Source organism: Nanorana parkeri, unplaced genomic scaffold (genome assembly GCF_000935625.1).
Source record: "Nanorana parkeri isolate BGI_ZX_2015 unplaced genomic scaffold, ASM93562v1 scaffold225, whole genome shotgun sequence".
NCBI classification, from domain to species: Eukaryota; Metazoa; Chordata; class Amphibia; order Anura; family Dicroglossidae; genus Nanorana; species Nanorana parkeri.
The window spans coordinates 1012391-1024395 of record NW_017306493.1 but is presented as its reverse complement, the minus strand read 5'-3'; the positions used below and the strand labels follow the sequence as shown (position 1 = coordinate 1024395).

The 12005-nt window shown below is 42.3% G+C and overlaps 1 protein-coding gene across 1 annotated transcript in view; it reads left to right on the top strand.

Moving 5' to 3' along the window:
- The window catches only part of MMP14 (matrix metallopeptidase 14), a 33054-nt gene extending 22059 nt beyond the window's left edge, over window positions 1-10995 (top strand). Inside the window, exons 2-10 of the mRNA XM_018556133.1 lie at window positions 3712-3860; window positions 4993-5115; window positions 5211-5518; window positions 5631-5798; window positions 6333-6499; window positions 6587-6725; window positions 6864-7014; window positions 7960-8075; window positions 9346-10995. Of these exons, the coding sequence (XP_018411635.1) occupies window positions 3712-3860; window positions 4993-5115; window positions 5211-5518; window positions 5631-5798; window positions 6333-6499; window positions 6587-6725; window positions 6864-7014; window positions 7960-8075; window positions 9346-9674 (1650 nt within the window). The 3' untranslated portion in view covers window positions 9675-10995. The remainder of the gene's footprint in view (window positions 1-3711; window positions 3861-4992; window positions 5116-5210; window positions 5519-5630; window positions 5799-6332; window positions 6500-6586; window positions 6726-6863; window positions 7015-7959; window positions 8076-9345) is intronic.
- The last annotated feature ends 1010 nt before the right edge of the window (window positions 10996-12005 follow it).

Below are 12005 nucleotides of genomic sequence, written 5' to 3'. Positions count from 1 at the left end.
AAAAACAATTCTGGATTTAATCATCAAATAATTTTGGGAATGTCAATTCTTAATGGTCCATATAACTGGGCGTGTCAGGGGTTTGTCCATTGCCTAAATAAATTGTGCTGAAAGGTGTCCCTCTCTCTCATCTCAGAAAGTCGGAAGGTGTGATATTATACTATGAACAAAAGAAGTTAAACGCCATATTAAACGCATTGGTTATCAGCATAATGTTTTGAAAACTGTTTTCTAAGTTTCTCAATTTGAAGTTATTTAATTTTGTCTTTACTGATACAGTTAAGGAATTAAAATTAGTGTAACGACCAGAGTTTTATTGAATAAAAAAGATTTTGATGGTAGCTTTTGCCATAACTGCATGGGTGTTCAGGATCATATATAACGACTGCTGCAACCCTTTTGTCAGTTGCGTGCTTACATTACAATACAGTTTGGTTAATTTATCCTTCCATTGATTGCATTACACTAAAAAAACTACAAAGAAATGTGGTTTCAACATTCAGCTCCATCTAGTGACTCTGTTTTCCTTCCATAATGGATTGTTGATAAAATAATTGTGCTGCATAGAGTTAGAATATTACAGGCAGATTTGCCAGGTAAAATGTACATATATTGACTAACATTAGCTCAAAGTGGAGCCAAGAGGGAACAGAAGTCCACTTCCAATCCTTTTATGAGGTCTTTTGACATCTTCAGATTGTTTTTTCCAGCCTTCTGGTACTGTGCAGAGCTATGCCAAATAAGGTGAACTGATGTATGCAATGACAATTCTACTTACCATTGTACAACGTATTTTAGGGACATAATATGTTTTCTGGCAGTTCTACCTTTTTTTTTTTGGAGTGATGCTGAAGCCATCAATTATGATAAATGCATTTCTAAGCCCCCAAGTAAAGTCTTCTAAGCTGCTCCTCTTTTTGCAGGCAGAATATTAGATAAGCGTAACAGCAAATACAGCAAGGTGCTTACTGATATTATCACTGCCCTCAGAGTATTTCTTTAGAATTGCCAACGTTCCCACTTCAAATGAGGGAGAGCCTCCACATCTGATGTTTCTCATTATTTGGGGATTAAAGACTGAGGAGCATGGTTTAATGAGCAGCTTCAATTTAATGAATATACTGTTCATAATGCACAGCTGTCAACATTCTTCTTTACTGATCTCCAAGCTGAAGAAATATTTTCAGCTGGTTATTTGATTTGCACACCTTGTGTTTCAAAGATAAATGTGAACTACAAAAGTTTTTGTTTTTTTAAAGCATTACCCTAACTGTTTAAATTGTGCCCATTTTTCAACTCAGTTTAAAGGCATTAGCAGGCTCACGTGTAGTTCCAGGACAGGAATAGACTACCAGTGTGCCTAAAAGCTGCATTGGAGTGGCGCCATAACCATAGGCTCACTTGAGTGATGACTCTCCTTCAGACCCAGCAAAATTATTATTGAGCATACCCTTCTGTTCCCTTCCAGTCACCACGTGATTACTGCTGCAAACCTAAAAATGGTGAAATGTGAAAAAGACAGAGCTTTAATAATTTATTCATACCATAAACTCACACATTTAGTTCTAAGGTCTGAGCATGTGAATGAGACTAGATGCAGGCCATGTATGATTATGTACCACTTAGCACAATACACCTTTTAAAGCGATAAACCATCCATCACCTACTGTTGCAGTCAAACCATCACCCTTTAACATAACCAAGCCAGCCCTTTCCCCTTTTGTGGTTGTTAGCCATAAGCCATCTACCAACACCATATGCTTTGCAGCTATTAGCCACAATCTATCTATCAACTCTTTTCCATAGCTAAGCAATTGATCACTCCTCCTTACTTTCCATCATTCCCCTTTTACATACATAAGTCAATTGGCCCTTGTAGCCACTCCATCACCACATTTTTGTTCCTTTCAATAGTAAACATCCTTTCATTCCCCCTTTTTTGTAAGTAGCTATGCTTACATTCAGGGGCGTAACTAGAAATCACAGGGCCTCATAGCAAAATGTTTTAATTGGCCCCCGTGATTGCTAGTTATGCCACTTGCAGAGCCCACCGGAGAGTGACCCTGCAGAGCCCACCATAGACTCTCTATAGTGGGCTCTGCAGGGTCTGAGATCTCTTACATGTCAGCGCTGTCCGCCTCTGTGGTCGCCGGGCCCCGCCTCCTGTTCCGCCCCCGGGCCCCGCCTCCTCTGCTATCAACGGGCCCCGCCTCCTCTTACATCACTGGCCCCATCTGCTCTTAGGTCACTGGCTGGTGATGTAAGAGGAGGCGGGGTTGCTTTTAGGCGGGCCCTGCCTCCTCCTATTTTCCGAACACCGCTCTCATCTGCCACAGCGGCTGGCTGTTACTGACACAGTGACAGCCAGCACCCTTACATGCCATAGCGACCCAGATGGCCCTGGCCGGGCCCCCCTGTGCCCGGGCCCCATAGCGGCCGCTTGGGTCGCTATGGCGATTGTTACGCCACTGCTTATGTTTTATAAGTATTATTTATACTCAACTTCAAAGCCCAAATAGAAGTAGAAGAAGTAGAACAAATACTATCTTCAGAACAGCTTCCTCCTAAAAAGTGTCCAGTGGAAACATTGAATATTGACTTTTGTTCTTCTGCAGTGGGTGGCAGATGAGGCTAGCAGATTCCCACTTCTTCTTCATGCTGGGTGCAAGCTTGTTTAAAAGACTTAGGGTCAGGAAGGTGTGGACACTATGTAGTATATCAGGTTTTGCTGTCAACAACCAACAGAACAGCCAGGCTTATAATAAGAGGAGATCATATGGTTGAGGAAATCAACTGCAGAACACAGTCTCCGACTTGGCACTTGGGCACGCACTGTCACCAATCTGTACTGAGGATGACATAACTTCCGACTCCCTCTTCTATACACACATACACCAACCTATTGTTCAAGGCACTGGCCCACAGAACCCCTTAACCCTTACTAAGGCCATGCATATTCAGACAGTTGGTAGCTAGAATACTGGCCACAGGTTGGCCAAGCTGGCCTTATGGTAAAGCTATGCACTGGGAGTTGGCAAAACGATGGTGGTTTAAATGGTGGAGTCATCTCTTAGTATGTTTCTAATAAGTACGCTGTTCTCTTTGTTTACATTTTATGTGCTTAGTGGGAAGTTTTCCAATTAGTGAATGAACTAGATGGAAATCAGAAACAGAACAAAGAACCAGGAGCTGATTGGGTGTGCTGTTTTATTTCCTTATTCATGCACACCCTCTTCCAGATTTGTAAGGCGGGAGGAAGCTCACTGACCTCAGATTAACAGCTGTGCAGCAGTCTTTATTTTTCCTGCTTGTGGAGTCCATATAGCACTCCCTGCCAAACAGGAAAAATCTTTCTTGTCGCTTGCCAAAAAGTGTTCCATTCTTCCATAGCTGCTGCACCCAAAAGAGTCAGCTATAAACGCCATGGATTTAGTGAGCCTGGCTTTATATGCGTGGGTGTGATATACAAAGAAGCATGCCCATGTACAGCACTAATTTTACATACCATTTAACAAATGTAACACTCTAGTATTGAAGGCGCTCTATTGGAAGCAATTAGGATATTATATGCCAGAATCAATAGCCAGTAGTAATTCTTTATTTAAATCAGTACTATATAATAACGGATTACAGCAATTATGTATGTTGTATGTAGGTACAAGTGTATGTTATCATGTACTGATTCCAATTCCTGTTTTTCTGTATCCACAGGGCTGGCTGCAGCAGTATGGCTATCTGCCTCCAGGTGACCTCAGAACTCACACATTACGCTCCCCACAGTCTATGTCTGAAGCCATCTCTGTCATGCAAAGGTTCTATGGGTTGACCGTGACCGGGAAGATGGACAGCGAAACAGAAAGGTATGGTATCTTTCTCTAAATCGCAAATCTGTCTCTAAAGATGTTGCAGAACTAGAAGTCCCATGAGGCATTGCAAGACTGACAGCTGCAGGCATAACTCCTAGAGGCATGTTGGGATCTCTAGTTAAAGCACAGCTGGAGGCCCAGAGTTGCCCACCCCTGCCCTAAATTGATATGTTGTTCGGTCTGCAGAAAAGAAACCAGTGCAACATAACCAATGTGAAAACAATCAGTATATTTATTTAGAAAAAAGGAAATGTTAGAGTTAAAAGAGAACTATGGGGTAAATGTTTTTCCCTCTTAGTTCTCTTAAGGGTCACGGGAGGACATATACTAGCCTCCTCCCGTGACCCAAAGCTCAGTATATTGCGTGCTTGCGGTATACTGAGACTGCCGCAATGCTGTCGAGATCCACCCGGCTGCGTGAATGACAGCTGGCTCCGCCTATCTAGAGTCAGAACCAGCTGTGACTGTCCTCCTCCCCCATTCCTTCCTCCAGTCAGCGCTGGAGGATCGGACAGGGGAGGGGGGGAATCCCTGCAGAGAGCCGCGACTGACAGTCACCGATCTCTGCAGGGAGATGATCGAGAAGTGAGCGAGCGACGGTATGCGTTCGCTCACTTCCCGATCTATTGAGCCGACCTGTGACAGTTTCATTGTCACGCATCGGCTCGAAGATGATCGAGAAGTGAGCGAGCGACGGTATGCGTTCGCTCACTTCCCGATCTATTGAGCCGACCTGTGACAGTTTCATTGTCGCGCGTCGGCTCAAACTCTAATTTTCCCCAGATCTGTACAGTTATTATTGCTGTATCATTATTACTTGTACTATACAGTATTTAGAAATGTAAGATTGTCCAGACCACTGGATTAACTTTAGATGTTGATAATAAATTTAAACCATATAAATATAATCCAAATACAGAATTGTGTATGATATACTTGCTATTTGTTATGGAGTCACATGTTTGGCATGCCTCAAATATACATCAATGTTAGTCTTGTGCTTCTCACACTATGGCAGTGTATATCAAACAAAAGTGTTCAGCAGAGCATAATGACACATTAATATATATAGATGTATTTCCCATGTCATATCTATTGTTAGCAACTAATACCTGATTATTTTCAGGGCTATGAAAAAACCCCGTTGCGGAGTCCCAGATAAATTTGGTACTCAAATAAAAGCCAACATGAGGAGGAAAAGATATGCCATCCAGGGACTAAAATGGCAGCACAAGGACATCACCTATTGGTATGTTGAAAACATATACTGCATTTAGAAAAATAATCTGTTTATATTTCAGTTTAAGCCTTCTTACCTTTAGTATAACACTTGTCTCTTCCCAGCATAGAGAACTACACACCCAAAGTTGGTGAATATGAGACATACCAATCCATCCGAAGAGCCTTTGCTGTTTGGGAAAGTGTAACTCCACTGCGGTTCCGTGAGGTTCGATATGTGGACATTAGAGATGGACATGCAAAACATGCTGACATCATGCTTGTCTTTGCTGAGGGGTTCCATGGGGACAGTACCCCTTTTGATGGGGAAGGGGGCTTTCTGGCCCATGCATACTTTCCTGGGCCAGGTATTGGAGGAGACACTCACTTTGATTCTGCAGAGCCATGGACATCCAGAAATGATGATTTAGATGGTAAGGACGTGGTCACACTTAGAGTGAGCAATGTATACACAATATGGAGGGTAAATTAGATTAGAAAAGGAATCAGGATATAGTAAAAATTTTTATACTTCTGTTCATTTAGGCAATGATCTGTTTCTTGTGGCTGTTCATGAACTGGGACATGCACTGGGTTTAGAACATTCCAATGATCCATCAGCAATCATGGCCCCATTTTATCAGTGGATGGACACTCAGAACTTTCAACTACCAGACGATGACCGTAGAGGAATCCAGCAAATATATGGAAGTGGTAAGAGGCTAGAGACAACATAGTCAATTACAAAGTATTTCTATATCCCTGACAATTTACACGCATGCATACATACAAGGGCCAATTTCGACAGGAGCCAATTAACCTACTAGCATGTCTTTGGAGTGTGTGAGGAAACCGGAGAGTACCTGGAGAAGACCCACGCAAGCACATGCAAACTCCTTGCAGATGCCCCCTAGTGCTGCAAGGCAGAAGCACTAACCACTACGCCGATGTGCTGCCCAAGTATAGCAAGATATGGCGGAATACTTTTTAAGCAGATTAATTCGTGTAATAGGGTTTTAGCAATCCATATACCGTATATAAACAATATGTGAATGTTAACAATTATGCATAAATCTAGAGAACGTGGAGATGTTTTGAAGAGGATTTACTTCTATGTTCTGAGAATAAGAGAAAGCCAATTTCTATAAAGGTCATTGGTGGATAATTGAGTACTGCTTGGCTTATGCTAACACAAGTATTTGTAAATATCTCTATCTCATGTATACTGACCATACAACTTATACTTAGGCCGTGGGGAAAGACCACCAACACGTCCACCACGTCCCACACCTGCGCCTCAGCCTACTTCACATCCAGATGTCCCTGATAACCCAAATGTTCCTTATGGACCAGATATCTGTCAAGGCAATTTTGACACCATTACTGTGTTGAGAGGAGAAATGTTTGTCTTTAAGGTTAGTGAGTAGCATTCTTCCTCCTTTTAAAGAAACATTTATTATCTATATGTCTTTTCACTTGACTTAAACTAAATATCTCTGCAGGAGCGCTGGTTCTGGCGTGTGCGCAATAACCGTGTAATGGATGGTTACCCAATGCCCATTGGGCACTTCTGGCGTGGGCTCCCAAACTCAATAAATTCGGCATATGAACAGAAAGATGGAAAATTTGTCTTCTTCAAAGGTAACTAGCCAACGGTGTTGATCTTACAGTGTTCTATTAATTATCGAGGAAATTTAAATGAAACACATATCCTCTTGTTATAATCCTTTTGAGATAATTTTATTAGCATTATGTTTATGTCTTTTTGTATGTGTTCAGGGGATAAATACTGGGTATTTGATGAAGCCATTCTTGAGCCTGGATATCCCAGAACATTAAAAGAAATGGGCCAGGGATTACCAACTGACAGGATTGATGCTGCCCTGTACTGGATGCCAAATGGAAAGACCTATTTCTTCAGAGGAAACAAGTAAGTGATTTTGTGGACTGCAAAGACAGAATATTTATCCATCCAAATTGCTAAATTAATAAGGCAACTCCTGCCAAACAGCTAAATACATAATAGAACCACATGAAAGAGCTCTTTTACCTGTTAAAAGATTTCTAAGGTTGTGTTCACACCTGGGGTCATGTGTTTTGCCCACTGCCATGCACTGTAACATTTTACTTTTTTTCGTAAGTTGAATGTTTACAAGCATTCTATTGAACTCTATGCGCAATAGTGCATTGAAACATGCTGTGATGCGCTGTTATGTGTTGTGTAAAAATGTGTGCTACATTTCTATAAAACACACTGTGACGCACCTGTTTGGTGTAAACAATTGGTTTTTATGTGTCTTGCCTTGCTTTGAGCCTGCGTTGATTAATGCAGAGCAACACAACTCAACGGCTGTGAATGGTGTGCTTAGCAGCTGGATAACATAACGAAGGTGCTTCATTGGTCTGCTTTTAGCCTGCTCTTCGGACTTTTACTGAATATCCCTATGTTAGTGATGCCCAACCTATGCTCGCTCTCACCTCTAAGCATCAAATTATTTTTAATACCCCATCAGAAAATACCATTCATTTGCTCCCCCACCACTCTGTTCAGCTCTTGAGAACAAAGTATCTAAGCTCCATGTTGCTTCACTTAGCGCTAATGCAGGGCTGAGCCTTCTCCCTGTTTCCATGTGACAGTGCTGGCCCAATCAGCGAGCACTAGCACACATGGAGTCAGCCACATGCGGCCCCATACCCAGAAATACCAGGTATTTTCTTCTCTCCCAGCAGCAGAATTGAGCAACGGGTAAGAAAGGTGAGTATAGAGTATCCTGATTTGGAGAAAGGGCACTGAAGGTCTGCACAGGCAAAGTACAGCTTTGCTCCTAGAAATATTTTAGGGTATCATTTACACATTTTGCCTCATTTCTTTCAGGTATTATCGGTTCAATGAACAGACAAGGGCTGTGGATTCTGATTACCCAAAGAATATCAAAGTGTGGGAAGGAATCCCTGACTCCGTTCGAGGAGCATTTATGGGAAGTGATGGAGGTATGGAAGACATATTCTGCACCTGGGACACTTTCAAGTTATGAGGGTTTGATTGGTTGGCCATGTTTGCACAGAACTGAACACACCATATAAAAAATGTCAGCATGGTTTATTATAAGAGCTTTCAACACACCTTGTTCTCCCATGTGCATGTACATAGAGGCCTGACTGACTTTTGGGACAGTATGGCACTGAATTCACTAAAGCTGTCCATAGACTTTAGAGGTCAGGGCTATAAAGAGCACTCCACAAACTTGTAAGCTCAAGTATATATGACTGGCTGTGTCGGTACTACATTTCCCATCACACCTGGCGCTATGTCAGTTTAAAATCCTTGCATTCCACACAGAAAATCATTCAAATTGCAAACTGCATGTACAGGAACAGAGATCGTTGTCAAAGTCTGGCATGTGCCTGATATATTTTGAATGAACAGAAGTCACTGCTAGTCAAATCATAAGGGGATGAGCAGGGGGGTGGCTTGCAGTCAGGGCTTCGGAGCTGGCTATATCTATCATACATGTAGTGTGTGCATGCCAGAATGTAGCCCTGACTGGGAGCACACTCGGCAAGGGTGGCTCCATTAGCTCCTGCACCACCATGTAGCCACCCTCAGCAGAAACACCGATGACTACATTTTCAAAGAATGCTCGCAAAGGTATTTGAATATTGGTAAAAAAAAGTAACTGATCATGTCTGCTGTAATATATCGGTTTTGACATGTGGGGTTTAATAACACTTTTAAATGTATCTAAACACAAAACCTAAATTATAGTATATTAGCTTACCAACATGAAAAGTGAAAATGAATGCAGCCACCACATCTAAGGCCCCATTCCCACTGCACGATATGCAAATTGCGCGTTTGTCGCGCGATTTGCATATTGCGCGACATTGTGAGATTTGCCGCGCGATATCGCGTTCAAGCTTGCATTGAGCAAGCTTGAATCGCGGCTAAATCCGCTCCAAAAAGGGTCCTGGTGTAGCGACACACGACCCGCGACAGCAGGACCCTTTGCCCCATTGAAATGCATTGGAGCGCGATATCGTGCGGTAATTTGCCGCGATATCGCGGGAATTACCGCGCGATAAATCGCTCAATGTGAACGGGGCTTAAGGAGTGGTGAGCTGCAATATATTAAACTGTTGTTTTTGTGTTTGGCTACGCTGTAAAACTATGGTGAAAGGGGCTCAGGGGTTTTATTAAGGGTTTTTTTTTTACTATAATATCTGCTGATTTTCAGTTTCTGTTTCCTTTTATGTTTTGCAGCATTTACCTATTTCTACAAGGGTAACAAGTACTGGAAGTTTAATAACCAGCAGTTGAAGACGGAATCAGGTTTCCCCAAGTCTGTTCTGCAGGACTGGCTGGGTTGCAGCACCGTCAGGCAACCTGACGATAAAGATGATGATGACAGAGAAGTAGTCATCATTGAAGTTGATGAAGCCAGTGGAGGAATAAGCATGGCAGCTGTTGTAGTTCCAGTGCTCCTTTTGCTTTGTGTCCTGTTCCTTGGACTGGCCGTCTTTATCTTCAGGCAGTATGGCACTCCCAAAAGGCTTCTATACTGGCAGCGATCTCTGCTGGACAAAGTGTGAGACGTCACATGTCTGGACCCTCCCCCCCATTGCTGTCTCTCTGGCCCTCCCATGCCTCCCTCACACAGATATCATGGGGAGCATTAATAGCCTCCTGGGGAGGGAGGAGGGGAGAGAGGCAGTTTTCACCATCTTTGCCGCTATTTATGTGGCACACGATTGCGTTTAACCCCTCCATTGCCAGACTGGAGCCATGTCTTCCATAATGGTTATTGCACGGGTACAAGTTTTAGTTTTCATTAGCTATTGGTCGGTAAGTGCTCTCAGTATAGCCACCACTTGCAGGAGTCAGAGCAGAGATGGACACCCTCTAAAGGGTCTAGAGACATTACCTAAATTATTAACAGATGGTGGGTTATTCTTTACAAAACCCCACAGTCCCTAGCTAAGATGAATAGTTTTTTGCTAACTAAAAGACTTAGATCACCCAGCCTAAACCTTAGTCATGGCTGGGGTATGTGGAAGTGCAAGTGGGGGAAGACTAGCCTGTCTGGCCATGTGAGCTTTTGTCCAAAAGTTGTATCCTCTGTGCCATACTGCCAGTAGCACAGCTAGCTATACCAAGAGCCAACAGAAGGATGTTAATAGTCGGTAAAAAGATTGACTTCTGTATATAACTTGGGTAAAAGCTGTGTATTGGGGTACACATTTCCAGACTTTGGTGACAAAAGCAGTTTTAACAATTTGGTAAAATTTGGGGCCTGAGGTCCAATTTAAGTTTTAAAAAACAACAACAAAAAAAGCACAAAAAAAAGTTTCATAGTAACCAACCTTATGTGTGACAAGGACAATAATGTCTTGTCCTTTGGATTTTCAAGTACTGTCTGTGATATATGATCTAGATAAAGTTGAGATAGGTAAGTGTATTTTTGCAGAGCAGGAATCTGTACCTGGAGAATAAGAGGGACAAGTGTAAGGTCAGTAAAACCCAACTCCTAGAGTGCCTTGAAAACTGCCCTTTAAACCCATCCATTGTATTTCTAATGCCTCTGTCCTCTACCACCCTCTGTATTCCAATGGATATAGAAGGAAAAGGCTTCAGTCTCAGGGTCCTCTCCTGGTATCTGACTTCGATGATGTTGATAGATGCTTTTATGTACTTGGTTTAGTCAATACGTTGCAGGTCCTGGCAGAGGTAGCATTGTGTAGGCTTACTGTGATGTAAAGGGGTTGATCACTGCTCTGAAAGATCCTTGCAGTTCTCTTGACAGAGAAAGGACTGGGCTCACGATGTCTCAGTCCAAAACATTGTTAACGACTGCTCTGCAGGTCTCTGGCTGTGGTGGGGTTAATCATGGTTGTTTGGTGCCCCTGTAATTGGAACAAGAAACATCAGTGCTTTGTGAATCACATTCGCAGAAGAGGGGTTAATCACAGCTCTGCAGGTTTCTGTCGGGGTGAGGTTAAGAAGGGCAAATCACATGGTACGGTCAAGGGGTGGGGGGGTCACATTTCCTGTCTTGTTTCCCGTCTTCTTATTTTTTGTTTATATTTGATTATTATAATTATTATTATTTGATAATAAGGCAGCTCCTGCAGGTCAGGCCGCTTTGCATTTCCCATCTGTCCACTGCTAGAAGGATCAACGGAACATGTTCCTTTGGCCCCCTCTTGCAGTGAGTGGGTGACCACTTCACCCCTCCCCTCCAAGCATTGTGCTTGGGGTCAGAGCTTGCACAAGATTATGGGGGTAGAGAGAAGCATGTGCCCTTTCTAACCTAACCCCCAAGTGCCTTATATCACCTAGTAACCTCAAACCTAAAATGTGCATCATTCCCTCATTTTAATGTGTGTGTGGAGGGGTGTGGGAGACCCACCAAATGGAATTAATTAAAGCTTCTCTCATGTGGACAAAATTGTGTTTTTTATTTTATTATTTTCTAAAGTCTTTTGTAAAATCTACCAAAAACTATTTGTTATGGACCTATGGTTTTTTTTAACATTAGAAATATTAAAAAATATATAAAAACAGAGCTTTAGCTGTGTTCATTTATCTCATACATAAAAGAAGTAGTAAATATCAAACAAATGTGGAACCTCTAAAGCTTGAACGTTTAGTAGAGTGACCATCCTTGTTTTTATACTTTCCTGAATAAGAGCGTTTTATGGTTCTTTTGCTCCCTTATGAATTTTAGCATTCTTGTACTCCTAATTTAACGCCACACCTTTCCCACATTTTGCACCATAAAACCTACAAACACATGTGGTGTGTTACCGGCATACTAAAGTACTGTGTTTTTTTTACTGTTACTGCAAGTGGTCATTGCAGAAAAGTAATTTAACAGTGATGTATCAAGGAACTATGATCAACTATCAACCCCCTAACCCCCC